Source organism: Alternaria alternata (genome assembly GCF_001642055.1).
Source record: "Alternaria alternata strain SRC1lrK2f unplaced genomic scaffold CC77scaffold_15, whole genome shotgun sequence".
Classification (NCBI taxonomy): Eukaryota; Fungi; Ascomycota; class Dothideomycetes; order Pleosporales; family Pleosporaceae; genus Alternaria; species Alternaria alternata.
In genome coordinates, this window is record NW_017306204.1 from 456,040 (window position 1) to 483,398 (window position 27,359).

Below are 27,359 nucleotides of genomic sequence, written 5' to 3' on the forward strand. Positions count from 1 at the left end.
TGGTCGTGGTTCTCTTGTGGCTATATTATGAACGACATATGTGTGCTGGTTGTTCACTAGGTCGAAAGTAAGGCGAACGCCTCCATGGCCTTTCGTACAGCCTCGGTTGCTTCTTTCTGCGGAACAAGATCGACACCAGCGTCAGCGGACTGTTCTGAACGCCCTACTCCTATAGCGTCGCCTACTATTCCTTGGCTTATATCTGTGTCCTCTGCCTCATCGTCACCCGGAATCTTGCGTAACACGGCTTTAGAGACTCCATCGTTTGATGTCGGATCACGATAATCCCATCTGCCGGGTTGCTTTCGATATGGCTTATTCACCTTGGCTAGGTTCTTATGGACCGCCGTACCGGGACGTTTTCGAGGCTTCGTTATCTTTTCATCAGAAGGCGCATCTTCCACTCCTCCAAAGCCATCTTGTCGCATGAATTGGTCGAAGAACTGCATGCGAGGTTCGTCGATTTTGGAAGCTGCTTTACATCCCCGGTAATCCTTCCTCAACATTGCCGCGACGTACTTGTTGGCGAAGTGCTGTATTCTGTCCTCAATCGACTCGATACCCTCCATGGGAGTGTCATTACTGGATCCAAGAGTAAGACTGTCTAGGGCTACTTCCGCACGTACTACATCAATCAGACAACTCGGGCATGCGAACGGCTGGCCTTGCATGGGATGCACACAGGTCACGCCACAGCTTGCAGTGTACTCAGTCTGAATCCGATGGCCACACTGAAGATCGTGAAAAGTCGACGAAGGGTTACATGGACTGTACATGTCGTAGAATTCCTGCTCACTCTCTCTAGTCTGGAGCTGGCGCTGTTGTCTTTCTGCTTCAGCTACATTTCTGTGGAAATTGTCGATAATAGCACGAGCGTGGGCGGTATGAGTATCCATGTCGATAGGCCTGTCAGTTTGTGGAGCTGGGTTGTGTGTAGAGGGCAGTCAAATGTATGGGGTTGATTTTGAATTCTTGCATTGAAAAAACTCATGAGGCGGTGATTGGTGTTGTATGCTAACAGTGGAAGTTGTTGATCTAGACGTTGAGTGGTGTTCGAGGGAGACATTAGACGATAAGACGGATCGGATCCTCGCGTGACAACAAGCACTATGCCGAAAGCGGATAACTAACTTAATGACAGGGCCTCATCCTTGCACCGACTCGCAGCCAGGTACCCGCAGGACATGTCGGCGAGGCCTTCTACTTGTGTATCCTCATCCGACTCACCACAATGTCGAATGGCGGGTAATGCAACTCAACTCCCGCATTTGTCTCAAGTAGGACGACCTTGCTCACAGGCCATCCATTGTTGTCTTGATAGCCGTCGAAGTCAAACCAATCGCAAGTCTCTAGTCCTGGAAAGATCATCCTCCAAACCTGCGCTCCAGGTCCAAATTCATTTGCCTCGCCTACGCCTTCAGCCGGCTCTAAAACAACACCCTGGGGGGTGGAGAAGTAGCGTGGCTGTGCATCGGCAGTCCAGGACAGACGGTCTATAGCCTCAAGCGCCGATGAACCGTTCACAATCAAGGAGCGGAGGTATAGGATCTGGTCTTGAACCACGAGATCTGCATACGTTGAGGAGGAGTTTGAGAGAGCAGCGCCAACTTGATCAGTGATTAGTCCAGTGTCTTCGCCAGCATTATAGAACCCTGCGTATCGCTCCTTTGTTCTCTCGCTCAACGCTTCCGCAAACGCAGGCGCAAGGATGTCATGCATAGCTGCCCTGATCATGCTCGTCGATATTCCTGTATATTCCGCCAGGCCAGATTGCTGCGCTAACACGATAATACCATATCCAAGGTTTGGTATATTGTCAATCCAGCTATGCCAGCCTCCACCGTCACCAGACTTTCCGAAGATGCTGTATGTCTTTTTACTTTCTTCTGCCAGACTGGCATTTTCACTCGTCGGCAACGACAAGATCTCGATCTCCCATCCTGGGCCGCTTTGCTGTTTGCCGTCTGGAAGGATGACACTTGGTTTCATGACTTGGCGACGCTGGAACAGCGTAATAAGCGTGGGTTCGGGAGTAAGCCATAGATTATATAGATAACTGGCGAGGTCGTTTGCGGAGCTCCACATGCCGGCTGCTGGATCATAGCCCTCGCCTATGATCAGATCGGCCCAGTTGTCACCGCCTGGGATACCCACATCTGGGTGGTGATCTTGTGGAATGGTTCCAAAAAAGCTATGCGTCATATTCAGGCTCAACAGCAGTTCTTGAGTCGCAAGCTCGGACCAGGTCAGAGAGGAAGAAGTCACATTATTGTAGTAAGCGGCGACAGCGGCACCCAGAAGTCCCAGTCCAGCATTGGAGTAAGCAGCTCTCTGTCCTGGTGCGAACATCAAATTCCTTGTCGCGATTCCGTCGATAACATTCTGCGCGCTTTCGCCTGCCCAGGCCGATCCAATAGTAGGCGCATCCGCTTTACCGGTACTGAGAATCATGTTGAAGCCAGTACTATAGCTTTCTCTCGGGATTCCTGCTGTATGACTTGCAAGCATACGGAGTGTTATCTCACTGCCGCCATTGTTCCAGTCATTCTCTGGCAGAGCGAACGAGGGAAGTAGTTGACGAATGGGCGTGTCAATGGTAAGGAGCGATGAGGACGAAGATGAATTTCGTCTCAGTTGGTTCTCGATAACTAGAGCGGATGCCATTGCGACGTTTTTCGAAACGGAAATCAAGCGGAAGATAGAATCGCTGGTCACTTCATTCGCTCCAGCGGGGGCGAGATCAGTCTCATTGAACTTCAGCGTTCCGTTGTTGAACGTGTAGGCTGGCTCTGGGCTTGACGCATGAACCTTTCGTATGTGAGCAACCTATCTTTTGGTATAGCTAACCTAGTACATACGACGGCGAAGCTGAGTCCATCACGGGTAGTGTCAATGTATAGCGACGAGAGATTCTGCTGCACTTGTTTGAATGCAGCAATCACTGCCGGATGTTGGAGTATAAGCGGATCAGACAGTATCTTGTCCGCAAAGTCGGGAACGCACGCGCACGTTCCACGGGCAAGCAGGTATGCCGCAAGTACGAGAATCGTCTTCATGGCAACTGGCACTGTTGTTGAGGTCGATCCGCAGAAGCCAGGCCTTGAGGCGGGTGCGCATTGTTGGGTCGATGGGGTATTTGTACATTCCAGAAGTGCAACGTAGATGCGGACGATCAGGTACCGCCGAAGTGATCAAAGAGACGCGTCGTACGCCGAGATGGCAGAGAGGACGCATCAAGCCAATCATGTGCTTGTGCTTCTACAAAAAGAGACACCTGCCTATCGGAGCTAAATCAGTATGCAGCAACAGCTGCTGCAGATAAAGCATGAACCTGTTAGTGTTTTTGCAGCCTCCCACTTTACCCAAGTACCATAGGTAATCGACATAATGGATTAAGCAATTGCGGAACGGCAAGCGCGGTGTGACCTTTGAGAGTTGAAGCATCTGGTAATTGCTTAATTGCCGAAATGAAGACGAGACGGACCGAGAATGGAAGGGATGAGACTGGGTGTATGAAGTACGAAGGTTAAGCCAAGAGTGGGGCTACCGTGTCAATCCTCACCCCAGTTTACGCCTATCGCGAAGGATCATCAGCCTTACATGTGTCGGCGACTTCTATCACTTGCCCCCTATCTGTAGCAGTGATCAATGCATGCGAGCTATTGATATAACTTCTGCTCTGACTTCGTAGTATTGTAGGTTCTAACCTGGCCTATACATTCAAATTCACAGCGAAGTGACAAAAGGAACGTCACACCGACAGGTCCGAAAATGGCGGATCATGAGAGCACCAGGAGAAAGCGCTCACGTTTCGCGAACTAAACGAGAGGTCCAAAAGACAACAAGATGATCCTATAGATAGCTTGTATGACGCTGGAGATGCCTAGGTAGTCACATCCCGACAGAAATAAATCTGAAGTTGCGCATATCCGTAGTCCAATTTTGTGTTAACGAAACAGTAAAATGCCCATGATGGTCATATATGTATATCCGATCTCGTTGACATGGACATAGGCAACATTGCGGTTCTATTAAAGTAGTCGTCATGCTCAATTAACCTCTAAGCTCACAAAGTGATTGTCATGATGAGCTTTACCGCTACTCTTGGTGATGGCACTGTAAGGGAGCAAGAGGTATCAAGAATGTCTATTATTGGAGACCACTATTTTGTCACATGGCGTGAAGACTTCCAAAGGGAAGAAACTGTACACGTTACATGCTTCCGAGACGTGTCTTCATCAACCACTAGTTCCGTGATGGGATGATACAGGAACTTTCAACTACAACGATTCAAGATGTTTCTACTACTTTAAGTACCAGCAGATAATGAGGCCTATCTAGGACCGTAAGTTGCAGAAGCTGAAGTGGTCGGAAAAGCTCACCACCCGTACGCTACCCGAGGTCCTCAAAGCCTATATGAATGCTGTGCACCTGGCATACATGATGTAGTAAAGGCGTATAGTGTACAATTCAACAAACTCCCGTCATGTCAGATACCAGAAAAGTATGTCATCTCAACATCATACATGTCATTATTCTCATACTCCAGCCCCTCGAAAAGCTTGCACAGCAAGCACTTCGATCTAGCCTCACATCAATGCATTACGAAAAGCTATCCGAGCCACAACGACCCGTCCATCACCACCATAAGCGTAACACTCCATTCCAACGCACCGACCTCACCTAAAACCCCTCTTGTTCTTTAACGGCGAATCTCCAGCTCCTCCTCGTCTCATTACCCTGCCCAACCCATCTGTCCCTGTGCAGAATACACACACAAAAACCTTGGGTAACCACTCCTCCCTCATTCCTACACAACCAAGATGCAACCACTTGTTGCAAGCCTCACACTGCACCATCGGCATTCCCTCATCTTCCACCATACCCTCACAAACACAACGTGTGCTATCGTTTGACCGAGCACTACACTCGGTTGATGGCGTGTTGGTGGTAGATGGGGAGTGGTTGAAGGAGTTAGAGTAAGGGTCGTAGTTGTGATTATGAGGTAGATTTGTAGTTGACAGGTTGGATATATCGGCTGAGGCTTGAGCCCAACGCTGGTTGTGAGCAAGAAGTGTATTTTGAGACGCACGTTCTGAACTTGTCAGTAACAAGAGTGTAGAATCAGCGCGTGGCTATCCTACCAATGCGTTGTTGGCGAGCGCCTACGACCTTTTTCAGGGCACCTAGGGCGTCGCCGGGGGAGTCGGGCATGTGGTGGTCCTCGGGGTGAGCGGAAGACATAGGACGTTCCATTGCGCTGAATCGACGGGTGGTGTTATTGTCGGTGGCGGACCTCCGCGTGGATCTAAGAGGCTCAAATGAGGCCTTGGAGAGAGCGTCAGGTGCAACCCTTGAGGCAGAGACGGATCGTGCCATCTTGAAGGAAGCGGGTCTTTCGAGTCCGCCGCTATCTGCACGAGCGTGTTTCGCAGCTCGGCGTTCAGGTTGTGGTATGGCGAAAGAAGAGTTCCGACTGATGACCGGAGCCGGCTCGTCGTCTTCAGATTCGCTTTCATCATCCTCATAAAGCCCAGGATATTGGCGTCTAAGATCTTGCTGAGATGTCTGCCGCTTATTCTTGGGAGTCTCTTCGTCATCTCCAGCATGCACAGTCTCTGTCCGAGCTCGACCTGTCTCGTCGATGATGAGTCTTGTCCGAGGTCTTCTCAGCTCCGGTATCGATTTGAGCGCTCCGCCGCCTTGACGCTTCAGCGGTGATGAACGACGGGGTATCGTTGATGCATTGGCTGGAATTGATGTCCGAGGATCCATCGCAAGTGATTTGGTTGCCATTATTCCACCGTCTGTATTGCTTCGCTGCAGTACAGGTTTGGCGTTCTCTGCCGATCCGGTTGAAGAAGCTGTGTTGCTGCGCGAATGCTGGCTCCTTGACTTCTTCGCCATCTCCCTCTCGTTTTGTGCATCGCGCAATTGTGTCTCGTACGGTTGCCGTGACATGTCCAGAAAGGGATGATCTGGCATGTTCCCAAAAGAAGAAGTCATGTCGGGATTCGAGAAGCTGAGCAGCATGTTGGGGTCAACACCAGCAGACGTATACACGAACGAGCCAGGTCTTGAACCTTGTCTCTGTGACGGTGTGTTTGCAAAAGACGCTGGCATGGGAGACGCTTGAAAGCTTTGGAATGCCGGCGTTTGCATCATGTTAGCTTGATTCATCGCCTGCCAGTTCATATCGTGCTGTGGCCTATGTGGGGTAGGACCAAAGGGATCAACGCCTAGCGGTACATCTAGATCCATTTGCATGCCATCGTTAGCTGGATCCCAGAACAGCTTTGATTGAGGCATAGGCGGCGCAGACATTGGCCCATGGCTGGGAAACTGCATCATGTGCGGAGTGTACTGCAAGTCGGCGAAACCATACGGAGTCTGGTTGAAAAGTCCGCCTGATGATTCCGGCAATTGGCTGGGCGTTCTATGCACCACAGTAGCTGGAGTGGCTACCTCAGTTCCGCCACTTTGTTGTACGCTCCTCCTAGACGAAGCGTCCCTCGTTGGAGGTGGCGTTTGCATGTGTGAAAAGTCCATACTGACAGGGCGTGATCCAAACTGTCCTTGTGAACCAACCTTCCTCAGCCGATTAGGGTCGGGCGACGACGACAGTCTTCGGGAAGCGTCGACCGGCGGAAGAGGTAAATTTTGAGGAGCGAAGTGGTTGACATGGAACTCTGGGTCTTCGGGTGTGCGGACGGGCTGGCTATACGAGCTCGACGGCCGACCTAGAGGCGTCGACAGTGTGAAGGAGGGCGTTTGCACAGGGGTGTGCTGCCCATTAGGTAGTGGAGTGGCCCAGGCGTCGAGGAAGTGCGAGTGAGGAAACGTCTCAGTCTTGGGTGTTTTGAGACTTCCGTCAGGGAACGTCACCGATTTGGGTGTGGAGGATGGACTTGGTAGATGCCAGTCCGTCGATCTAGCACGCGACCCACGTTAGCCTGGGGCACTTGCAGCTGCGAGCCGAGACATGAGGAAAACCAAAAGTGCAATCTATGAACGGATTGGAAGGGAGTCTAAAGAAAAGTATCTTTGGCACAGGATGGGAAGCATGGCAAGGGATGATGCAACGAGCTCCAGATGACAACCGTGCGGTGTTGCCTGCCCTCTGCCTAACCCTAGACCTTCATTGGACATAGTCTGTCTGATAGTCATGTCTGGTCCGACATAGCCTGGCAGAGAAGCCACCGACGACGGGAATAGTGCACCATGAAGCTCGTTGCACCAGCGGAGACAGTGTACATGTTCCGAACATGGGAACGTGGAAGAAAGTCGTACCCATAAATGTGCTGATCCAAACTCATAGCAAACCCAATGACGCAAAGTCCTGACACAATGCCCTGCCCTACAGACCATGTAGCGTGTAATATAAGACGTCGTCGACGGGTTCGAGGGAGGCGTTCGGCGGGGGTTGGATCGAAAGACAAAGGCGCCCTGGCTGGGACGTCTTTGGACTTCTTTGTTGGCGGGCGGCAGAGGGCAAAGGCTGCCAGATAGACGATGTAGCTGTGATACCTGTTGGGTAGTACAATCCAGTAGTGGCAGTAGTAGTAGTAGTAGTAGCAGGGGTTATGGCAGCGTGGTGAGACGTTGAAGACGCAGGTACCGGACGAGGGGGTGTAGGCACAGCGCAGTCGTGAAGAGGGTCCTGCAGGCTTCGGTCTGCTCACGCTGTAACGCTTTGCAGTGAGCAAGGACGGTGAAAGGTTTCTTCACGTACTAGGCAGGGCAGTGGGGCCGGGGAAACTGAAGCTGCAGTTGCAAAGGTTGTAGTTCGGCAAAGATGAATAATTGATAGTACCGATCGTGACCCGCAGCAGCACGAGCAACACGCAGTTGCGGCACGAGCGACGTTGCTTAGCCAGACTCTCCTGAGCCGTCGGCAGCGTCTAGCTCAGGTACCGAGCCCGCATGGGCCGTGAAGGGCGATATAGCGAGGCTGTCATAATTGGGTGGTAAGGGCAGGGAGGAAGCATGGGAGAGGCTCTTTGTCGTCGCCGCAGCCAGCCAGGCCAGCCAGCCAGGCGAAGCTTCACCCACCCGATGCACCTAGTAGCGAATAAGGTGATAGGCTCCGCCAGGAGTACATAACGATGAGCTAAGTCGCGAACGGACACGGAACGAACTGCACCATGGCTTGGGGTGCTGCGTGCCGTAAGGATGAGATGGGTAGAAATGACAGGTCCACGCTGAGGTCTTGCCTAGAAGCCGACGCTAAACCGACTTTCTTGTCCCGTCGACCCAGTCAGAGGCCCAGCGCTCGTCCAACCACGCGACTATCCTCTGCAACCTCCTCGACAAGCGTGCAACTACCCACGATGTTCCAAGCATCGCATCCTGCACTCCTTGCTCCTCCTTCACGAATCGGGCAGCAACCTCCGCAGAATAAGCAACAAAGGCAAAACTGCTCGCCAGTGCCAGCTGGCAAGCGACGCCGAATAATTAATCTAGCCGTCATCATGCAAATCCCATGAACCTGGAAAAGTAGCCCGCTCCCGGCGAATCATGGCCCGGATCATGGCTAGACTGGCTTGATTTAACCTGCGGAGAAAAAAAGCCCATAGATAGCAGCACTTTCCGGATTTAAGATAGTAAACCCCTCTACATCTGAGCTGAATCTCGATAGCCGTTCACCCCTAGCGCAGTGCCGCCCACCCTCCATGCAAGGTACCGTTCGCCCTTTACTTCACTCAACTCTTCGTCTGCCTGGATTCTGAGCCCGTCATTGGTAACATTGTACCCAAACTACCCAGACTAACGGGAAGCGCTCCAAGAAACTGCCTTACCACCTGCTGCGTAAAGTAAGCGCAGCGCCATGAACGATGGGGAAGTGGCTTTGCGCTATCTACCGGTGATCAAGCATGTAAGTTTATTGGATCGGATTCTGGGTGGGATTGTTGAGCAGTTTGGCCGTCTCAGGAACTGCTCGCGAGACCTCTTGTGCTCTAGGCCCAGCGTAGCCGAGATGAGCGACTCTGGGCTACGTGCCGGTTACGTCATAGATGGAGGTAGTGGTGTCAAAGTGTTTCGCATCAGGTTCCCAGATTTTCATAAAGTCGCTCATATATTCCATGACCACTATGATGCTATTACGAAGTCCTGATACGATATTGTGACAAACGCCTGACGAAAGAGGAAAGGGAAACGATCCGAGAAGTGATACTAGACATACATCTCGCAAGTATTATATACATCGAGAAAGAAAGTAGCAAATGATACATGGCGACGATTATGTGAACCGTTGATAAGAAAGGTCCGACACAACACTTGTCCCATCCCTGCCTTGTGTCGGTCCTGACAAGTCCGAAATATAATCGTCATCCGGATCACCAAACGGATCGCCTTCAATAAGCCTCGTTTGCGAATCTCCTACTCTCAAACTGCTATGCCTCGAGTTCGTTGTGAAGCTAGGCGGCGCAGCACTATGCGGTCTATACGGCGGCGGCGGCTCAGTAAGACTATTGTTGTCTGAGAACGGATTGTCCACAGGCCTGTGAGTGTTGGAGGTAATGGACACCATATCTGATGTGTCGATGCCAGTGAGGTAAGCGCCATTTGAAGAGTCTGAGCCGATAGGCCCAAGGATGATGGGTTGGAATGCGCTGGATGTTGACGTTGGGGGTAGTAGGTGGTTGGGCGGGCTACGTGATACAGAGATTGCTGGCGGCGGTGGTGAGCCTGGTGGTGGTGCCATGTAAGGTCGCACATTCGGTTGTGGTTGCATCTTCATTTCTTGAGCGACAGTCTGCGCTGCTATTGCTTCGGCTTTCCGTCTCTTGCGCTTGCGCAAACAGACTAGGGCTACCCCGCCTATGATCGCGAGGACGACAATTGGGATTACCGCGGCAGCGGCATACATTGGTGCATTGTTGACATGTTTTTGTGAAAAGTTCCAGTCTGAAGGCCTTCCTCCATATGGATTGGTTAGTGATTGCGATGCTTCGGAGTTCAAATTCGATGTTGAGGTCGATGTCGCCCACAGTGACGAACTGCCCATGTGGTCGGCATATGCAGTCGTTGCTGATGTGGAAGTCTGCCAGCTTTCTGTGGTTGAAGAGGGCTGTTGATACGGCGGCCATGGACGATCTGACGGATATCCCAAAGGCCGTACACTGGGCATGGGAGGTCTGCCTGAGGGGGGCATGATGCCAGTGAAGCCAGATTCAAATGCACTACTCGTCGGCGTAGTCGACCCCGTCACAGTGTACGGTAGTGGTTCGATGACAATACTCAACACGATTTCCGGAAGAGCAGTGGTAGAAGAATCGATGTCTTCAATTTCAGTGACCCAAGGTGGCGTCTCGCCCTCGTCTCCATCCGTTTCCCACTCGTCTTCTAGAGGAGCCATTGCGGCTTGGACAATGCGCTGACGAGAGCAGCTCCTAGCTACGTATGGACAGACCGCAGTGGTGTGGTAGGCTCGAAACCAGTAAGGAAACAGCAATCTGACGGAGATGCCTGACACCTAGATATGACCGATGCGGGAGCTGAATTGTGGTGGTGATCCTCCACTTGCTTAGCCAGTAGCAGGAGATGCGGGGCCGAGACGGGGTTTAGGCGTGACCTTGGTACTCCAATCGATGACGCGGGAAAGCACACTATGTACCCTTAGGCAACAATCGTTCCTTCTGCTGGGTAGATTCCTGGGAATCGATGAAGTGGCACGCAGTTGACCACTTCAAAGGCAATGCGGAGAATGCAAAGGGACACGGAGTGGGAGGGTAGTCCTTTGAGCTGGCCGAGGGCTGGGGTGGCGCAGACGTGCTACCCGTTGTCTAGCAACATGTGTGCTGCAAGCTTTCAGGCCAACAGAATGTAAGTCCGAAGTGCCGGCTGGGAATAATCGGCGCGGTTGGTTACATACTGGGATGGCATTGGAGAGACGGACTCAGCCTCGACGCCTATAAGACGAACAAACCCCACCTGCTCGGGTTGATAGTATTTTTAGGCTTGGCTAGCTGTCCTAGCCGTCGATCTAACAAAGCTTAGTATGGGGGAACCGTGTCTGCGTGCTGAGCTCACTCTTACAGCGTTTGTCTGTCGTTGTGCGGAATGCTGATATCGTGACCTGGTGACTCTCGTGTTCTCTACGATGGAATGTCGTCAACAAACAAAACATGTTCACAAACAACAGCCGGCACATCCGACTTGCTGGATATGTAGATCTCTTGAGAAAGTCTTTGTTGTGGGGAGTGATTGGGCGGGGGAGTAGGCCCGGATCAATACGGCTGACTGTGACAGGCTATAGCTGCAGTTGTTCGCCTTGGAAGTTGCAAGTATGTACCGTTTGGGAATGGTATTATCACAAAAACTCCCTCAAAATGCAGCTAACGAGAGCTGAAACATGGAACTGAGACATGCATTGCAGCTGCAGTGCGGGAGATTCTCCAAGTCCGGGTGTATGTATGTGTCTCTTGGAGTATCGCAAGAGAGGTATGGCGGCTGCTGACTGGCGGCCTTGAACCTCTCTACAACTCAACATGAATTGCACAGACGTTAAACCTCACATCTCGGACTCATCGTCCACAATGGCCAAGATACCTATTCAACGTTCAGCATGAGCTCTTCTCCAGGATGTCAGCCAGACGCATTAGTCCGCCCGAAGTGCCGACTGGACCTGACATGTGCTAGAGACGCGCTTGGCTGATGATCTCATCGGCCCGCACGCGTTGGCTCCACTGTCTGCTGGCACATTCACGACGCCTAACCCCAGACTCTTCCGCTAACACGGACATGGACAAATTCAAGGGCATCACCAAAGGAGGCTGGCATCCCGAAAAGAATCGCACTAACAGCGGGAGCAGTGGAGGTGGACAGAGCGACTCGAAGCTCGGGCAAGTTGTATGTAAGCTTGTCCTTGCCTGCATGAACCCGTCGATTAACTAGGGATAGAAAGGATGGGTTGGAAAAGCCCAAGGTAAAGACCCCCATGCAGAGGCGGCCCGCGAACACCAGTCAACGCCACTATCGTCCTTGAAAGACCCCTCACAATTTGCTCCGCCGCCCAAGCGACTAGACTACAACGGCGGTTCGGCAGCATCCGCTTCGACAGGACCGTCCTCTGCACCTGCTGCATCGGCAAAGCAAAGGCTGCAGGAGAAGGAAGAAGCAAGGAGGAAAGCAGAAGAGGAAGCGAACAGGCCGCCTCCAGGGCCCTACAGACCTGACACGACGGGGTTGAGCACGGCACATCTACCCAAGCCTCCAGCTTTCCGACCAGGCGCCGCTTCGCCAACAGCTACCGGCGCTCCTACAAAACCCAAGCCCAGCCTACCTCCTCGTCCTCCACTACCGCCACGTCAAAACTCGAACCCTAATGAATTCGCGCCCGCTCCTCCACCGACCTACAATGAGGCAACACGAGAAGCGGCACCTGAGCAGGGAGTCCTGAACCAAGGCGCTCTGGGTCGTCTGGGGCAGGCAGGCGTATCTGTCTCAGGCTTCGGCATTGGTCGAACGGCTTCTCCTCCAGTACCACTTCGCGCGAACCCATCTCCACCTGTTCCTCCTCGACGAGCCCCAAGCTCGGACACTGCCACACAACCTCCAGCTGCAGCCGGGCATGGCTCACAGATGAACGAGTTACAGAGTAGATTCGCAAGAATGTCTGGGCCAAAGTCACCAGCACCCCCGCCAACCACGGGCACATCGTGGGCAGACAAGCAGGCAGCGCTTAAGACTGCCAGCAACCTGCGTGACGACCCTTCAAAAGTGTCGGCTTCAGACTTGAAAGGAGCGGCATCGACTGCCAGCAATTTCCAGCAGCGGCACGGGGATCAAGTCGCGTCTGGGTGGAAGTCCGCCAACTCACTCAACCAAAAGTATGGGATTGCTGGTAGAGTGAACGGCCTGGCGTCGTCAAGCGCGTCGCCAGCCCCATCGCAAGGCCCATCGCAGACGGGAGGCCTTGGGAAGAAAGCACCACCTCCACCTCCACCAAAGAGGAAGGAACTAAGTGAAGGTTCGGCTGAGCCTCCGCCAATTCCTCTGAGTAGCAAGCCCAAGTTTTGAGTAGCTCTCTGCATTGTAGTCCTGTATATAATTCAAACCCAGCAACCACTATTATTACCAGCAACAGCGTCGTCGTATTTCTAGCCTGCTAAACCTGTTCCCCAGATGTGGCTGCTCGGGCACCCACGTCACCTTGCCAAATGCGGGAACGGACCCCCAACAGGTTCACTTATCCCTGCAAAATTTTGCATGCTTGCTTTCGACTACCTCGCCAACACTGCGCAAAGACGGGTCTTTTGTAGAAAAGACGGGACGTGTCTACTGCGATACTCGATGGCGTTAGACTTGCGAGAATCTGTATTCTTTAGATGATATCCACGAGGATCTCGTTGTCCAGTGGGAGTTTGTAGCAATTCGCCTCGGCAGCTGGTTGCGATGTCATTCGTCCAAAAAGTCCACCGGGTTGCATCACAACGCTAGCAATCCTCATCATAACCAAGAAGGACTGTCTAGAGCCTTTGCCTGCTGCTTCTAGCTCCTTGTCCGACGCACCTCTGCTGAATTTGTCCTCGCTCCGAGCATATCTGTGCTCTTGTTCTGCAAATATAACTTGTCCGCCTTGCCCTGGGTTCGTGCGCCGACAAATTTGTGTAGTCAGACTGTGCATCGCGTGCCTGGCCAGCGACAACAACACAGCTGTCCAAGATTTGCGCCGACGACAGGGACGCCCAGAAATCCGAGGGCCGATTTTTGCTATCGAGTGCGGCATAACGGCTGGACATTGACCTCACGGAACCACAGAAAAAAGCCCAGCGGTCCCCGGACCCTTTCACTCCGCCGCACCTCGATTGCGCCTGCCTCGCGAACAGCACCCACCCTCGACCGAGTGCTGCCAACAACCGCGCATCTTCGCGACCACCTGAACATCTACCATGTCTGGTGCAGGCCCCTCTCTCCACCCCGGCGACTGGCCGTCGAGGGCTGTTCTGCAGTTCCCTCCCGATGCCGCTCCCTTGCCCATTCCTCCCCCATGGACTGGCGAGTCGACGTTTGCGAACCCTTTCCCGATCCCCGAAGACATCTACCAGGGCGCGTTGTCGTACAAGGTGCCCCTGACCATTGCCTCCGTCTACTTCGTCACCGTCACCTATGTCAACTGGTACAACCGCCAACACGGTAACAAGCCGTGGAGGATCGCCAAAACCCGCCCATTCTACGCCTTTGTCATCTTCCACAATGTCTTCCTGGCTGTCTACTCGGCCATTACTTGCGTCGCCATGATCCGCTGCCTCAAGCACTCTTTCCCCCACTACAGCGAGCCCAACGCCGTTGTCGGTACCATTGACGCACTTTGCAAGATCCACGGTCCCCGCGGACTCGGCGACGCTGTCACCTACAACAACACCAACGATGTCTGGAGCAGCCTGAACTCTAATGTTCTTGTAGGCCCTAGTGGCCTGCCAGACCAGACGGATGTTGGCAGAATCTGGAACGAGGGTCTTGCTTTCTGGGGCTGGTGGTTCTACCTCTCCAAGTTCTACGAGGTCCTTGACACGGCTATCATTCTGGCCAAGGGCAAGCGCAGCACCACTCTCCAGAAGTACCACCACGCCGGTGCTATGTTGTCCATGTGGGCTGGTATGCGCTTCATGTCACCTCCCATTTGGATGTTCGCCCTGGTCAACTCTGGCATCCACGCCATGATGGTAAGCAGTCTTTCTCCAATCTACCTGATTTTAACTAACGAATTCAGTACACCTACTACACCGTCTCAGCCCTCGGCTACCGCGTCCCCAACGTCGTCAAGCGAACCCTTACCACGCTTCAAATCACCCAATTCCTTGTTGGATCCGCTTTCGCCGCCATCCACCTCTTCGTCTCCTACACCGTCCCCGTTTCGGTCGCATACAAGGTCGCTGAGAAGGTTGCTCCCAAGGTCGTCTCGTCCTCCGTCTCATCCGCAGTTGCCTCTGCTACTGAATCGGTTGCTGAAGCCCTCCCCACCGCGACCGGTGTTGCTGTAGCCTTCCTCAGGAAGCTAATTTACCGCGCAGCTGGTGACGAAGGTCTCGCTGAGAACATCCCCGTCCCTGGTCAGCCTATTCCGGTTCGCCAGCAGCAGCAAGTCATTGCTGGAGAGCCTGTTCCTACCCACAACGCGGTCCATGACTTCTTCCACCCTCACGAGACAGTCGAGAAGACCTTCTACCGCACTGAGTACCAGACCGTTCCTTGCGTCGACACCTCCGGCCAAGCTTTCGCCATCTACGTCAATCTGATCTACCTCGCACCGCTCACCATCCTCTTCATGCGCTTCTTCTTCAAATCCTACCTGCGCCGCTCCTCGCCTAACGCCAAGAAGGACTTCAAGCCTCGCACAATCTCCGACGCAGCTGGTGACGCCAGCCGCAGCGTGGAGCGCGAGCTCGACTCCCTTGACAAGTCCGCTGAAGACGCCATCTCCTCAGGTGTGAACAGGGCTAGGGACGCTGTTCGCGGAAGGAAGCCCACCAACGGCCACATCAAGGACGAGCGAAAGGGTAGCATGAGCCCGGCCAACCAAAAGTTCCTCGAGAACATCAACCGCCGCGTCAGCCAAAAGCTCCAGGAACTCGACGAGGGTGCCGATGCTACAAGCAAGAAGGCTAGGCAGATTGCCAAGGAGCTGGTTGGCAAGGCCGAGGCTGCAGGTGAAAAGGTCGAGCAGGCTTACGAAGATAACGAGGAGGACGTTAAGGAGGCAGAGAAGGCCAAGGAGAACGCCGACCGGAATCGCAGCCCTAGCAAGCTGCCTCGCAAGCAGAACAAGAAGAACGGCAAGAACGGTCAGACCGACGAACAGGTGGCTAAGCCTGAGCAGGAGCCTGAGCCAAAGGACCTCAAGAACACCCTTGACAAGAAGGATGGCAAGGGTCTTTTCTAGATAAAGAAGTTTCTCTGGGGCGGTAATCAGCAAATAAGCAACAGATGATCAGTGGTGCGCCGTTTTCGGCCGCACCTCTCCAATTTAGGGTTCGAACATATTTCCTTAGGCGCTCTGTATAGAATCTCGAGATATCCGGGCGCGAGTCTGCTTGGAGGAAAATGTATCAGGACACACTAAAAGTCAGAAGGATATATCCCATGAGGTAAAGGATGACGAATGGAAAGGAAGGAAGGAAGGCTTGGGTGGATGGCGCAGCTAGGATGTTTAATTTATTTATCACGATATTTCAAGATTTTCACATCCTCCATTGTGAGTATCATGATTGATGGTGCCGCTTACATGCATACCGCCATGTTGACCCTGTGTTTTTCTTCCATTTTGTTCCAGAGTAGCTGATTGGACGACTCAATATTAACGAAGAACCCCCTCACTCCCCAAACCCATACCCATGATGCCACCACCCAACTCCAACACTTCCTCTCTCCTTTTCTTTTCTTTCTTTTCCCTCTTCAACAGCTCCATTCCTTGTGCTCCACTCGTGACTCCCTTCGTGACATTACTGCTCGCACCATGTCCTCCTGCTTTATACCCATCCTCGTCGTTCCTAGCGAATATCTGCAAGCCCCTTAAATGCGTATCCTTACCGTTCTGATGATTCTCTAATATCTTGATCTGCACGAGATGAGCGCGCAAAACTGGCAACTTAGGGGTTGATTGGGTGGAAGACGGGATGGGGCGAGGTTGGGGGTTAGGGGAGAGAGATGCGAAAGGCGCTCTGGGGTGGGGACGCGATATGGTTTGGGGGAGCGAAGGTGTTGATGGTTGATGTTGAATTGGTGTGACGGTGTGATTGTAATGACGGAGGTTGTGGTTGTGAGATGGTGGAACAGTTTGGGGTGTTATTTGTGGATGGCCGTGTGTAGTGGCGGGATAAGGAGGAAATGGTGTATGCTGCTGCTGTTGTTGATGAATCGGCGTCTCCAGATCCAGGTCCGTGACATCAGCCTCTTGAGTCGGCGCCGCGTTTTCAGAATCAGAAGATGCAGCGTCGTTTCCACTCCTTCTCGTTCCGTTTAGAGTGTAGGCTTCCGTCAGGAGACGTTGTGGTCGGTGACCTGTAGTAGTGCCTCCTTCATTATTTTCTTCGTCGTCATCTCCATCATCGTCGCTATCCGGATCTCCTACACCGGAAAAGTCCGCCCATATCCATCCTCTCGGGCTCTCCAATCTCATTTCGCCCCACTCCTGGAGATCGTTCAAACCGCTGCCTGCTAAGAAAATGATCTTAGTCGGCGTATAGCTCTCATCTTGTTCAAAGTCTAGGTACAGTCTAAGACCAACTATACGAACGAGCTTGAAGAAGTGTATATTGAGGTAGTGTGGCTGCGGACCATCGGATTGCCAAAATAGATTCGTATTTGGATGCCGAAGCTGAGGTATCGAACAACCCGGTTTAGAAGACGAAACGGTCCAGGAAGCCAAGGTAGATATTTCCCGGAGGTATGGTGGTGGAGGATCGAGATTGGGTAATGGAGTGTCGCCGGCGTGGTTTGGCGAACCAAAACCATCACCCTCTTCGTCATCTAGTTCTTCGTCGCCTTCCTCCTCTTCGTCTTCCTCTTCGCCTGCGAGCCCTGCTAGGTCGTCGCCGAGTGTTTCGTCATCATCGTTACCATCGAGATCTTGGTCTTCTTCTTCTTGGCGGTGGCCGTCCAGTTCCACATCGCTATCCGTGTCATCTGCTTCTGGGGGTGAAGGTGGGGGCATGTGATGTTGCTGCTGGACCCGGCCACCTCGGCGACGAAGTGAGGGTGGCATAATTGCTTTTTGTGACTTGATCGCAAGTCGATGTCACGAGACCCGGAGATGCAAGATTCGAGATGGCTAGGGCCCGTGGTAACCGTGGCCCTGTAAGCAGGTACGATAGAGTGGCTGAGTCGGGCGTAAGACGCAATAGGCAATCTTTTACCCAAGGAGATCGATTATGGTTTGTCTAAGCCAGCTCTGGTGTTTAAGGGATCGTGGCGCCACTAGCTGATTGTCCGAATGTGGTACACTGTGCGGATGGGTGTTGATCAGGTACCCGGATACGAATGCGCGTCGCGATGACGAAACTGTTGGTGTGCGTCGCACAAGACAGCAACGTCGAGACCCAGCTCCTACGATGAAGGTGTGGTTCCTTTTTCGGTCGCCGTTTGTGCTTGCTACTTTGTGCCAGGGTCGTGTTTGCGATGAAGTTCGGAACCTAGAGGCCCAAGCGTCGGGGAAATTGCTTCACTTCCCCTTTTGTCTACGCGCGTTGTGTACCTGGCGCTATCTGTAACCCTCCCCCACCACCCACACTCCCCGCTATCAATCGTTTCGCATCCGCGCATATTCATTGACATGCATACATTGCCATGCAAGATGAGATGGACGTAAGATCATCGGAGAAGGCCCCGGAGCGGAGCCCAACATCCGCGGCACGCTAGCAAACGTCCCCCGCAGCGCGGCCCTATAAGTGACAACACCAGTGAGCATCGGATTCGCCCCAGCCGGCGAATTAGAGTTTTCGATACATCTCCAAAGCATGCTTAAGGGCGGAGAAGGCCGCCATTGACAGTCTAACAGGAGACGACGACCTGGATGGGCCGCCCTGCATGTACTACAATGATAGTCAACCAAAGTCGCTCAACATAATGATGCTGTATGTTAAGCCGGTTCGTTCCCACAAATGCAGGTCCCAGGTCTTCTTGGTTGTTTCTTTTTCTCTTGAAGGATTACACACCCACAGTGCTATCTTTGAGCAAAACGTCATTCTAGATCGGTCTCATACATCTCCGTACCATTGCTTCGAACGTGGCTTGCAGCAAGACGTGGTATCACATCAAATACCCTAGTCAGCTACAGAGGATATGTAGTCCTCAAGCCACTTATCTTGCCGCCACAATCATTCCTCACTCATTCGTCTTGAGGGAATCCGTACCATTTCGACTGTGTCTTTCTTTCCAAGGCCGCTGTCACATCGTGCGAGACCAGGTCCATCCTAGCTTCCTTGATCATGATGCACAGTGCGACTGATCTGGCGCAATCTACCGAGCAGCAACTACGAATTACCATCGCTTTTCTAGCCTTGGCTTGGTTCTTCATCTTACTCAGGATATGGACTCGCACCTATGTTATCTCGAACTTTGGCTGGGACGATAGCGTTATGATCCTTGCTGGCGTAAGCTACTGGTCAGTTTCACCAAGAAAAACCTTCAGCTAACACTGGTAGATGACATTCACCGTATACTGTGGATCGACTTTGTACATTGCGTGCAATGGTGGAGGCACCCATGTCACAAGCGTGGACCGGTTGCAGGTGTTGACAAAGGTACTCATTCTGGCCATCATCTTGTATCATCATGCTCACCATCATAGTGGGTGGTTGCTAGCGAGGCTTGCTACATCATCACCATCATGATAGTCAAGATATCTCTTGCCATATTCTTCATCCGCATCATCGTCAAGCGCTGCCACCTTATCTTTGTCTACGTTACAGTCGGCGTCAACATCATCTCATCGGCATCTGCCTTCTTCTATTGCTTTTTTAGATGTGGACCCAGTCTGGACCAGTACGTAATGAACCAGCTTATGAACAATTGTGCGTCGCGGGAGCTTGACTTGTTCATGGCCTATCAGCAAGGTATGTAGTATTGTGAACCGCTTGTCTATACATTCGCTCACAGTACGCATCACAGCCGCTTTCAGTACTTTCACCGACTTTGTCTTTCTGTTGCTGCCCATCCCCATTCTCTGGCATGCCAACATGGACAAGAGATCCAAGATCTCTGTCGGTTTTGTTCTCTGCCTAGCAGCTACGTAAGTCTCCTTCCAAGGTCCCCATCGATTGACCCCCCTAACACACAGCAGCGGCTGCATCTGTTCTGGAATACGCTTCCGTTATATAGAAGGCCTAATTCAGACCGACGACTTTTTTTGGAGCGTCGTCAACATCTCCATCTGGAGCACTATCGAAGCAGGTGCATGTATAATCGCCGGTTGTCTCGCCACACTTCGTCCACTCATGAAAGGCGCGCTACGTCAAGCACGCGAATCGAGCGCTGTGTCCAGTGCTGCACATCACATATCAAGAAGTTTGCGATCGGCCCACCGATCGAACAACGAGCATTCAAAAGCACATTCTGTGTCACGATTGTCGCGACGAGATGTTGCGCTTTCCGAGATTGACCAGAGCTTTTTCAGTAACGAGCGCAAAGCCTCATTACCACATTTGGTTACCAAGCCTTCATACACCGAGTCCATCGCACGACCGGACAGCGCAATCACCCCTTTCGCATCCGAAATGGGAATCAGAGGCCGGATGAGCACCGACCCTATCCTGAGCCGCACCGAATCCGACGCTACCGACATGCCTCTATGGGAGAAAGAGAAGGAGCAGGGGTTGCGACAACCGGCGCGTGTCAGCTTGACACTGCACCAGAGGGACACAAGTGAAGAGAGTGTACCTGGTAGACCTAAGTCGACACCTGTTCTTCCTGTTCGATTCAAAGAAGCGGACGATGTTGTATGAACGATAAGTTCTGAACGGGACTGAACACACATACACTCTACATAAGTAGTACAACTCACGCGCGCATCGCCTCGACCAACACAACGACCAACAAGCAATGTGCAAACGTCGGAGCCAGACCGTGTCGTTATCGGAATGTGGCTCAAATAGAGCACCATCCTGGTCAAAGAAGGCGACGCCTACCTATGGTCACTGACCATGCCTACATAACCTTTGCCCGAATGACACCTGTCTATTGGGTCCGAACAGTATGAGGACGCCAAGGTCCTTCAAGGCTTGCGAGACTATTGGGATCGGAGTTGGAGTGAAGAAGAGCAAAGAGAGAAGACTCCTGGGGTCGATATAAAGAGGCCATGTTATTCAGTGAAACCATAGCCGACAAACAGTCAGAATGTCATCCGTCGACGAAGTGCGCGGTGACACTGTCACACATAGTCATACAGACATCCTTCCAATACATCTGACATAAATGCCACGAATTTCCTGAATGTGATGTTCTTTCGTCCGCCATGCCTCCTTATCAAATACTTGGAGCATTTATCATCTGCCACCCATAAAGGCAGGCTGGTATGCCTTGACACCGCCAGCCTTCATCAGTTCCCTCAGCGCCATAGTAGCGTACTGACTGCTCGCCAACTGCAGCTTCAGTACAACCGCAATCTTATCCTCTTCTTCTTTGGTCTCTTCTTTCTCCTCCCCTTCTTCCATTTGCGCATCAGCATTCTCTCCCTTCTTCTCGTCCTCTTTCTCTTGAGCCTTGTGGCCTACGTCCCTCTCCCGACCCAGCCTCTGCATGTCTGTCTCAACAAACTGCTCATCCACCTTCTTATACTCATGCACCTCAAAAGTGAGAGGCTGCAGCGGCCTAGCCAAAAACTTCCTGTAACCCCCACTCAAACTAACCTCCCTCCAAGTCCTCCGCATATCCATGGGATCAAGTCCTCCACCCTTCTCACTACCCATGAACTCCTTGTAAAACTCTCCAATTGAATTTCTCGGGTACTCGACATCGAAACCCGGTTGTGGGAGGACAATGTCCCAGATACTGTATTTTCCGGACGCGGCTTCTGATGCGGAGAGGGGACGGGCGCGCTCGAAATCTGCTTCGGGAGCGAGAGAGGAGTCGGTGCCGGAGGGGTTTATGATGGGTTCGCCGTCCTGGTCGTGTGTTGATGTCGTCGTCTTGGATGGGGCGTTTTCTTCTTTATCGCGGTGTTCGTTTACAAGAACAAGGTCTCCCTCAACAACCTTGTCGCCGTGTTCAGCCCAACGTTTTCCCGCAACGGTGTTCCAAACGAGAGACTGGTACGCGTGAACGTACATGAGACGCAGTGTACGAGGAATTGTCATGAGCGCGCCTTGCCAGTCTGTTTTGCGGTCATAGCGACCGGATTTGCTGTTTCGGGACCCGAGATGTTGGATTATATTTCGCTCTGCTGTAAACTTGCGGGGCAAGAATTCGAGGGCTTCGGCACCGCTGCCTTTCGTTTTCCAGATGTGGAGGGCTTGCGCACGGTTGCGATCGTCTTGGGAAACCTGGACAGCAGTGGCTTCGTTATTTGCGGCAGCGAGAGCGGTTTCGCTATACGCAAGAAGGTCTTCGACGGCGCCTTTTAGATCGTCTTGCAGCATCTTGCGGCCAATGGCATCGGTGCTTGCGGCGAAGGAACCGAAGCGTTGGAGACCGTAGTAGTTAATGAAACCTTTCTCGGAAAAGTCACTAATTGCCTTGCTGACCACGTCGTTGGCGAGTTGCCGTCTTTGAACAAAGTCTAATCCTTCTTCGCTCTGGAAGTGGCAGTCTCGGAGCGTGATGGTGAACTCATTGCCCATCAGGTCTCCAAGCTTCAAGTCGTTGTGGCGGTACTCAAAGTCTCCTACAGCAGCATTGAACAGTGTCTTGTTGAAGGCTTGCATGCGCTGCGCTGTTTGGCGCCTGACACAGACCCTCTGAACAGTGCATGCTCGTCTATCTTTTGTGCCTGCAAAGCCGAAACCCTTGGCACCACAGTTGAGCTTACTTCCTAGGAAGCCAACAACCTCCATTGTGTCCTTGTTTTCCTTGTACAGGTTGAAGTGCAGGTATTCACCACCAAGCTCCTCCCAATCCTGACCTCCTCGTCGCCGTCCCTGGTCTTGTCGATCCCCACCACCACCCTTGCCCTTCTTCTTTTTGCGCTCCGCTGGGGGAGTTGCCTTGATGCGTATGCATTGGTTCTCCTCCATAGCACTCTCGAGCAAGTTGGGGAAAATGCGACGCAAGCTCTGGTGAGCCTGTGTGCGCTTGTCCTTGTCCGTTATGGGCGATGATATGACTGCTTTAAAGTCCTTTGCTTTTTTCGATTCGCGTTTCCGTACTTGTCGGACAAGTTTGACGATGTCGTCGGTAGTCTGTTCGCCGAATATCGAATGTAGAATGTTGCGATCGTCTTCCGGTAACTAGACGGTATTAGCATCTGCGCAGTGCATACGCCTACAAGTCACACACCTCTTCTTCTGGCTCTTCCTTGGCTGCCGCTGGTTTACCAATGATCTGCTCCCCATCGTTCTCAGATTCTTTCGGCGCATCCTCAACCTTTGCTGGTTCCGGTACTGCGAGGGTTGTCTCACCAGCGACTCCCACATCCTGCATAACAGCATCGACCTTGTCGTCGGTCGCTGTTGTGCTCTCTGACTTGTGTTCGCCTGCACCTTCGACCGCCGGGACATTCTCTTTCACAGGCTTCTTCTTCTCTTCCACCTCGGTGCTCTTCAAATGCAGCACCTGCCCATCGAGCGCGATCTCATTGACTAAGAAATCCGTATATCTCTGCTTCAAGATACCCGTGAAACCCAAGTTGTTCGGGCAGACATACTCGGTTATACCGGCGCGTACTTCGCGCTCCAGATCCGTGTCAACCGACGCCGGCGCTGAAAGTATTGCAGCTGTCTGAGCTGGTGCAGGAGAGGTTGTGGGGAGGGATATGTTGGTATTTTCGTCGAGTCGCGCGCGTTTCGCGGGTCGCGTAGACTCGTCCAATCGTTCAGACATGTCTGCGCAAGAGAAAATTGTGGTGATGAGGTTGTGTGAGGAAGTCAAGTTTCGCAGACACTCGAGCTACGAGATTCTGCGCGGGGAAGTTTTTCCCGAGGACGTGCACGCGGGGAGGTGAGTTTTGGCGAGAGCCTCGATGCCCTCGTTACGACCATCAACATCTAGCTATGTGTACCTCATTAAGATTTATTGCAGAGACCTCTAGGACACCCGTCACAAGCAAGCAGAAAGGAGTTTTGTGGAATCATGAGATATCAAATTCATGTCATCTATCTGCTTAAGAAGAAAAAAAGGATCCGGCCCAAACTCCTCAATCCTGCCCAGGGGTATATTTATGCTCTCGACTTCATCGCAACGTAATTGCTAAGCGAGTGTGGCATTCCGCCTTTTTTGTGGGACAAAGACAGAACAAGAAAAACAAATGGGTATACATGTTCGTAAAACAGGCCCCGTAAAGAAGGGGAAAGAAGTGAAGAGGTCTATAGCGAGGAACTTCCATCAAGGAGTCCGCGCTGCGTGTCGGAAAGGACTGTACAGCACCTACGCCTGAGCGAAGATAGCAAGGGTAGCACAGAAGTTGGAACGGTTGTCCTCATCCTTGGCAACACCCTGTCCACCCATAGTGATCATATTGACCGAAGCCTTGGTCGATAGACCAAACCAGTTGATGTTTGTCGAATTGGCAACCTCGTTCATGTCTTGCTGGCAGTTCTGGCCAACGACACAGTCCTGGTCGTAGTTCTGGAAGAAGGAGTAGGTACCCGCGCCGTAGCTCCAGATGCTCTCGCTACCATCGGTGACACGCACAGCCCAGGCAGCCTTGGCTTGGCTCATGTCCGGGTCGAAGAACTTGTCGTTCTTGGTGAAGGGAACGGCAGCAGTGGGGTTGGGCTGGTAGTAAGGCGTCTCGGTTTGAATGGCCCCGTAGAAGATGTCCTTGGCGCCAGAGAACTGGTACTGCGACATTTGCGAGTGCTCGGATGCAGTGCCGTACATCCAGACAGGACCTTGGGATTCTACAAGCATACCGCGACCGTTGTAGATGTCAATTTGAGAGTGGTCGTCCTGGTCGAGCTCGTGATCCGCGGTCCAAAGCCAAACGTTCTCGAAGTAACCGTTGGAGTTCTTGGTGATGTGGAGCTGCATAAAGGAGCCAATGCACTCTGGGTTGGGCTCGTGGGTGGCATCGGGGTTCTTCTTGCAGTTGGAGGACTGGAGCTTGGTTCCGGCGTAACCGCCAACACGGAAGTGGACGTCCCAAAGACCGGCTGCACCGCTCTCTGCGTTGATGTTCCATTCCATCAAGATACCACCGGGAGCAGGACCTTGAGTACCGATGATGAGGTCGGAGGCTTCAAAGGAACCCTTGTCACCGCTCTTAGCACCAACTTGGAATCCAGGCTTGGGGTCGTCCATGTTGGAGAAGAACTCGCCTGTGATGAAGAAAGTGCTGTAGACTTCACCAACCATCTTGACGTTTTTCTCAGCGGGGATAACAACAGTCTTAGTGATAAGGTAGGCACCGTGGTCGACGTGGAGAACCTGACCCTCCTGAAGACCATCGATAGCAGCTTGGATAGCAGCCGTGTCATCGGTCTTACCGTCACCCACTGCGCCCTTGGACTTCAGGCTGACAAACTTGGAGACATCGACATTCTCGTACTGGGGCTTGCTGCGCTCGAACCAACCATTGTTGCCTTGGAGGCTCTGGGGCTTCGCGGGTGCACCGTTGACGTCACCTTGAACACGACCTAGGGTAGCTCCAGCAGCGAGAGCGTTACCCTGAGCCCAGGTCTCGACCTTCTTGCCACCCTCGAGGATAGTGTTACCAGCAGCACCGACAATGGCCTTCTCAGAGCCGGTGAAGTCGCAGTTGTCGAGGATGAGGGTACCACCAGTAGTGGGAATGCTGTTCTCGGTGAAAGACGAGTTGATACCGATGGGGGTGTTGGTGAACTTGCTGTCCAGTAGCAGAACAGAGCCGACAGTCTGGTTGGCGGGGCTGTTGGCCATGTCAAGACCGACTTGACAGTTGTTGATGAAAATGCTCTTGTATGTGAAAAGCCAGTTCCAGTTCTGGAAGATAGCGGTGCCACAGTCATTGAAGGTCATGTTGCGGATGGTAAACTGCTGAGAACCCATAAAGGCACCAATCGCACCACCGTTGAAGGTCAAGTCGGTCATGAAGCCACCGGAGCCGTTGTCCTGGAAGATACCCTTCTGGTCCTTGCCAGCGTCACCCTTGGCCATCTCGAAAACGATGTTCTGGAGACTTGTTGCTTGGGACACCTGCCAGTGAATACCTGCAGCAGCCTTGGTGGCAGAGATGTCAATGACGAAGTTGCGAACTTGGCGGTAGAAGTTGTTCTGGTTCGTGTACCAGTTGGCACCGTCACCACCTGGGATATAGGGATCGGCATCGATCAAGCCCATACCCTCGAAGTCCGGAGTGGCCTTGAGGATAGGCATGTTCAATGGGTCACCGACGAACTGGGTGTAGTAGTATTGAATGATGGGCTTGCTGATCATGTAAGTGCCGGCAGGGAAGTAGATGAGCGCGGGTGTTGTGGTGGTAGAGTCGCATCCCTCGCCGCAACGATCGCCGTCAGCGATGATCTTGTTGATGATTTCAGTGTCATCGGTAGAACCGTCACCCTTGGCTCCGAGCTCCTTGACGTTACGGAAGACCTTGTAAGATGCTGGGTTGGGGTTGAAAGGAGCCTGGCCCTGGCGCTCGATTTTCTCAAGCCAGTAGCTGGAAGCACCAGCTGCTGGTGCTGGTGCTGCCGGTGCTGATGATGGAGCTGGTGCTTGCGCAACAGGCACAGCAGTGGAGGGAGTGGCGGAAAGGAGGACGCGCAGCGTCAATAGAAGCGCTCCAGCGCTAAAGGCAACCATGATAGCAGTGCGTGCGTTGAAGTTCGGAGTTGTTAAACGTCGAAAAATTGACCTCAAAGGCTGGAAGTATCGTCGTCAGTTGACCTGCAAGAGACGTTGATAGTGTTGTTGGATCGTTGTGTTGGAAAGTTTGCAGGATTGCGAAGTGGTGGATAAAGCAGTAAGGTTGCCTGGCAACGAAAGTGGTAGAAAGTAGGAATATTGTTGTGAGAAGAAAACTTCTGCACAATAGAAATGAATGACAGAGAACAATAAGAACTGAAGACACACAATGGAGTGCTAGTAGATGACAGGAAACCTGCGTGAAGGGAAAAAGTGAAGAGGGGGGGCCACGCATTGTATAAGTATAGCAGTTCATTCGGGAAGGAACTTACAATAGTTTCGTGGCGCCAATCAAAGTTCTGGAAACTCCTTGTTTCAAGTTTCGGGTAGCCGGGGTGTGATGTTCGCTGTGCTGTGCTCGATTCATGTTCCCCGGTATCGAGTAGACATTTTATATCCTCGTCTTCGCTGTGATACCATCGCTCTTCTGCCGCCTCTTCATCGTGTACACCTGCACTTCCCGCTTCACTCCGAAGCTCATCCTTCTCTTTCGCCTCATGACGAGCACCTGCGGCCATGTTCGCAAGCCGCATTTCACGCCTGCAGACAAGTGCCGAGGAGTGGTTGCGTGAATGTGACCCTGTCGCCGTCGCGTACGTCCAAAATTACCTAGGGTCTCCACTAAGAAGGCCCACAAGACTGTCCCCGTTGAATCCCTTTCTCCGCGTGAAACAAGCGGGAGACGATGGCCAGTAAGTGGTTGAGGAAGTCCAAAGGCTGCGAGGCGAGCGTTTGTTCCTGGAAGGGAAACAAGGATCTGACTGGCGCGCCACAACCGGCGGCCGGAAGTGAGACGGCTTTGAAACGCCAGGGCATCGACAGGCCCTCGCTCGCCCGACGCGTTGATAAAAGCATTTGCCAGCGCTTCAACGCCACGCGCA

The 27,359-nt window shown here is 52.6% G+C and overlaps 10 protein-coding genes across 10 annotated transcripts; 3 read left to right on the forward strand and 7 right to left on the reverse strand.

Moving 5' to 3' along the window:
- Positions 1-56: 56 nt before the first annotated feature.
- Positions 57-896, reverse strand: CC77DRAFT_1063234 (hypothetical protein; the record flags this gene model as incomplete). The annotated part of the gene is made up of 1 exon (XM_018528613.1): positions 57-896. One exon carries the CDS (start codon positions 894-896, stop codon positions 57-59), a length of 840 nt encoding a protein of 279 aa, XP_018384015.1.
- A 152-nt stretch (positions 897-1,048) lies between these two features.
- Positions 1,049-3,157, reverse strand: CC77DRAFT_201813 (beta-lactamase/transpeptidase-like protein). The gene is made up of 2 exons (XM_018530603.1): positions 2,859-3,157; positions 1,049-2,808 (listed from the first exon to the last, which is right to left on the reverse strand). The coding sequence occupies exons 1-2, from the start codon at positions 3,054-3,056 to the stop codon at positions 1,201-1,203; spliced, it is 1,806 nt and encodes a 601-aa protein (XP_018384016.1). The 5' UTR covers positions 3,057-3,157; the 3' UTR covers positions 1,049-1,200.
- A 1,522-nt stretch (positions 3,158-4,679) lies between these two features.
- CC77DRAFT_939645 (hypothetical protein) lies at positions 4,680-6,549 on the reverse strand (the record flags this gene model as incomplete). The annotated part of the gene is made up of 2 exons (XM_018534685.1): positions 4,680-5,095; positions 5,145-6,549. The coding sequence occupies 2 exons, from the start codon at positions 6,547-6,549 to the stop codon at positions 4,680-4,682; spliced, it is 1,821 nt and encodes a 606-aa protein (XP_018384017.1).
- A 2,692-nt stretch (positions 6,550-9,241) lies between these two features.
- CC77DRAFT_1010524 (hypothetical protein) lies at positions 9,242-10,360 on the reverse strand (the record flags this gene model as incomplete). Its single annotated transcript, XM_018523654.1, has 1 exon — positions 9,242-10,360. The coding sequence occupies one exon, from the start codon at positions 10,358-10,360 to the stop codon at positions 9,242-9,244; it is 1,119 nt and encodes a 372-aa protein (XP_018384018.1).
- Positions 10,361-11,745: 1,385 nt separating this feature from the next.
- On the forward strand, positions 11,746-13,023 carry CC77DRAFT_993031 (hypothetical protein; the record flags this gene model as incomplete). Its single annotated transcript, XM_018536396.1, has 2 exons — positions 11,746-11,857; positions 11,924-13,023. The coding sequence occupies 2 exons, from the start codon at positions 11,746-11,748 to the stop codon at positions 13,021-13,023; spliced, it is 1,212 nt and encodes a 403-aa protein (XP_018384019.1).
- Positions 13,024-13,459: 436 nt separating this feature from the next.
- Positions 13,460-15,996, forward strand: CC77DRAFT_201875 (hypothetical protein). The gene is made up of 2 exons (XM_018530604.1): positions 13,460-14,669; positions 14,717-15,996. Exons 1-2 carry the CDS (start codon positions 13,896-13,898, stop codon positions 15,884-15,886), a joined length of 1,944 nt encoding a protein of 647 aa, XP_018384020.1. The 5' UTR covers positions 13,460-13,895; the 3' UTR covers positions 15,887-15,996.
- Positions 15,997-16,498: 502 nt separating this feature from the next.
- Positions 16,499-17,389, reverse strand: CC77DRAFT_908109 (galactose-binding like protein; the record flags this gene model as incomplete). The annotated part of the gene is made up of 2 exons (XM_018533629.1): positions 16,499-16,591; positions 17,075-17,389. Coding segments are annotated over 2 exons (408 nt in total), but the record flags the coding sequence as incomplete, so codon positions are not given.
- A 1,543-nt stretch (positions 17,390-18,932) lies between these two features.
- On the forward strand, positions 18,933-20,793 carry CC77DRAFT_1073511 (hypothetical protein; the record flags this gene model as incomplete). Its single annotated transcript, XM_018529188.1, has 5 exons — positions 18,933-19,076; positions 19,146-19,244; positions 19,292-19,556; positions 19,612-19,732; positions 19,784-20,793. The coding sequence occupies 5 exons, from the start codon at positions 18,933-18,935 to the stop codon at positions 20,442-20,444; spliced, it is 1,290 nt and encodes a 429-aa protein (XP_018384022.1). The 3' UTR covers positions 20,445-20,793.
- A 191-nt stretch (positions 20,794-20,984) lies between these two features.
- On the reverse strand, positions 20,985-23,475 carry CC77DRAFT_993042 (tRNA pseudouridine synthase D; the record flags this gene model as incomplete). The annotated part of the gene is made up of 3 exons (XM_018536397.1): positions 20,985-21,994; positions 22,148-22,883; positions 22,933-23,475. The coding sequence occupies 3 exons, from the start codon at positions 23,473-23,475 to the stop codon at positions 20,985-20,987; spliced, it is 2,289 nt and encodes a 762-aa protein (XP_018384023.1).
- Positions 23,476-24,018: 543 nt separating this feature from the next.
- On the reverse strand, positions 24,019-26,996 carry CC77DRAFT_1063242 (pectin lyase-like protein; the record flags this gene model as incomplete). Its single annotated transcript, XM_018528614.1, has 2 exons — positions 24,019-26,436; positions 26,751-26,996. The coding sequence occupies 2 exons, from the start codon at positions 26,994-26,996 to the stop codon at positions 24,019-24,021; spliced, it is 2,664 nt and encodes an 887-aa protein (XP_018384024.1).
- Positions 26,997-27,359: the final 363 nt, after the last annotated feature.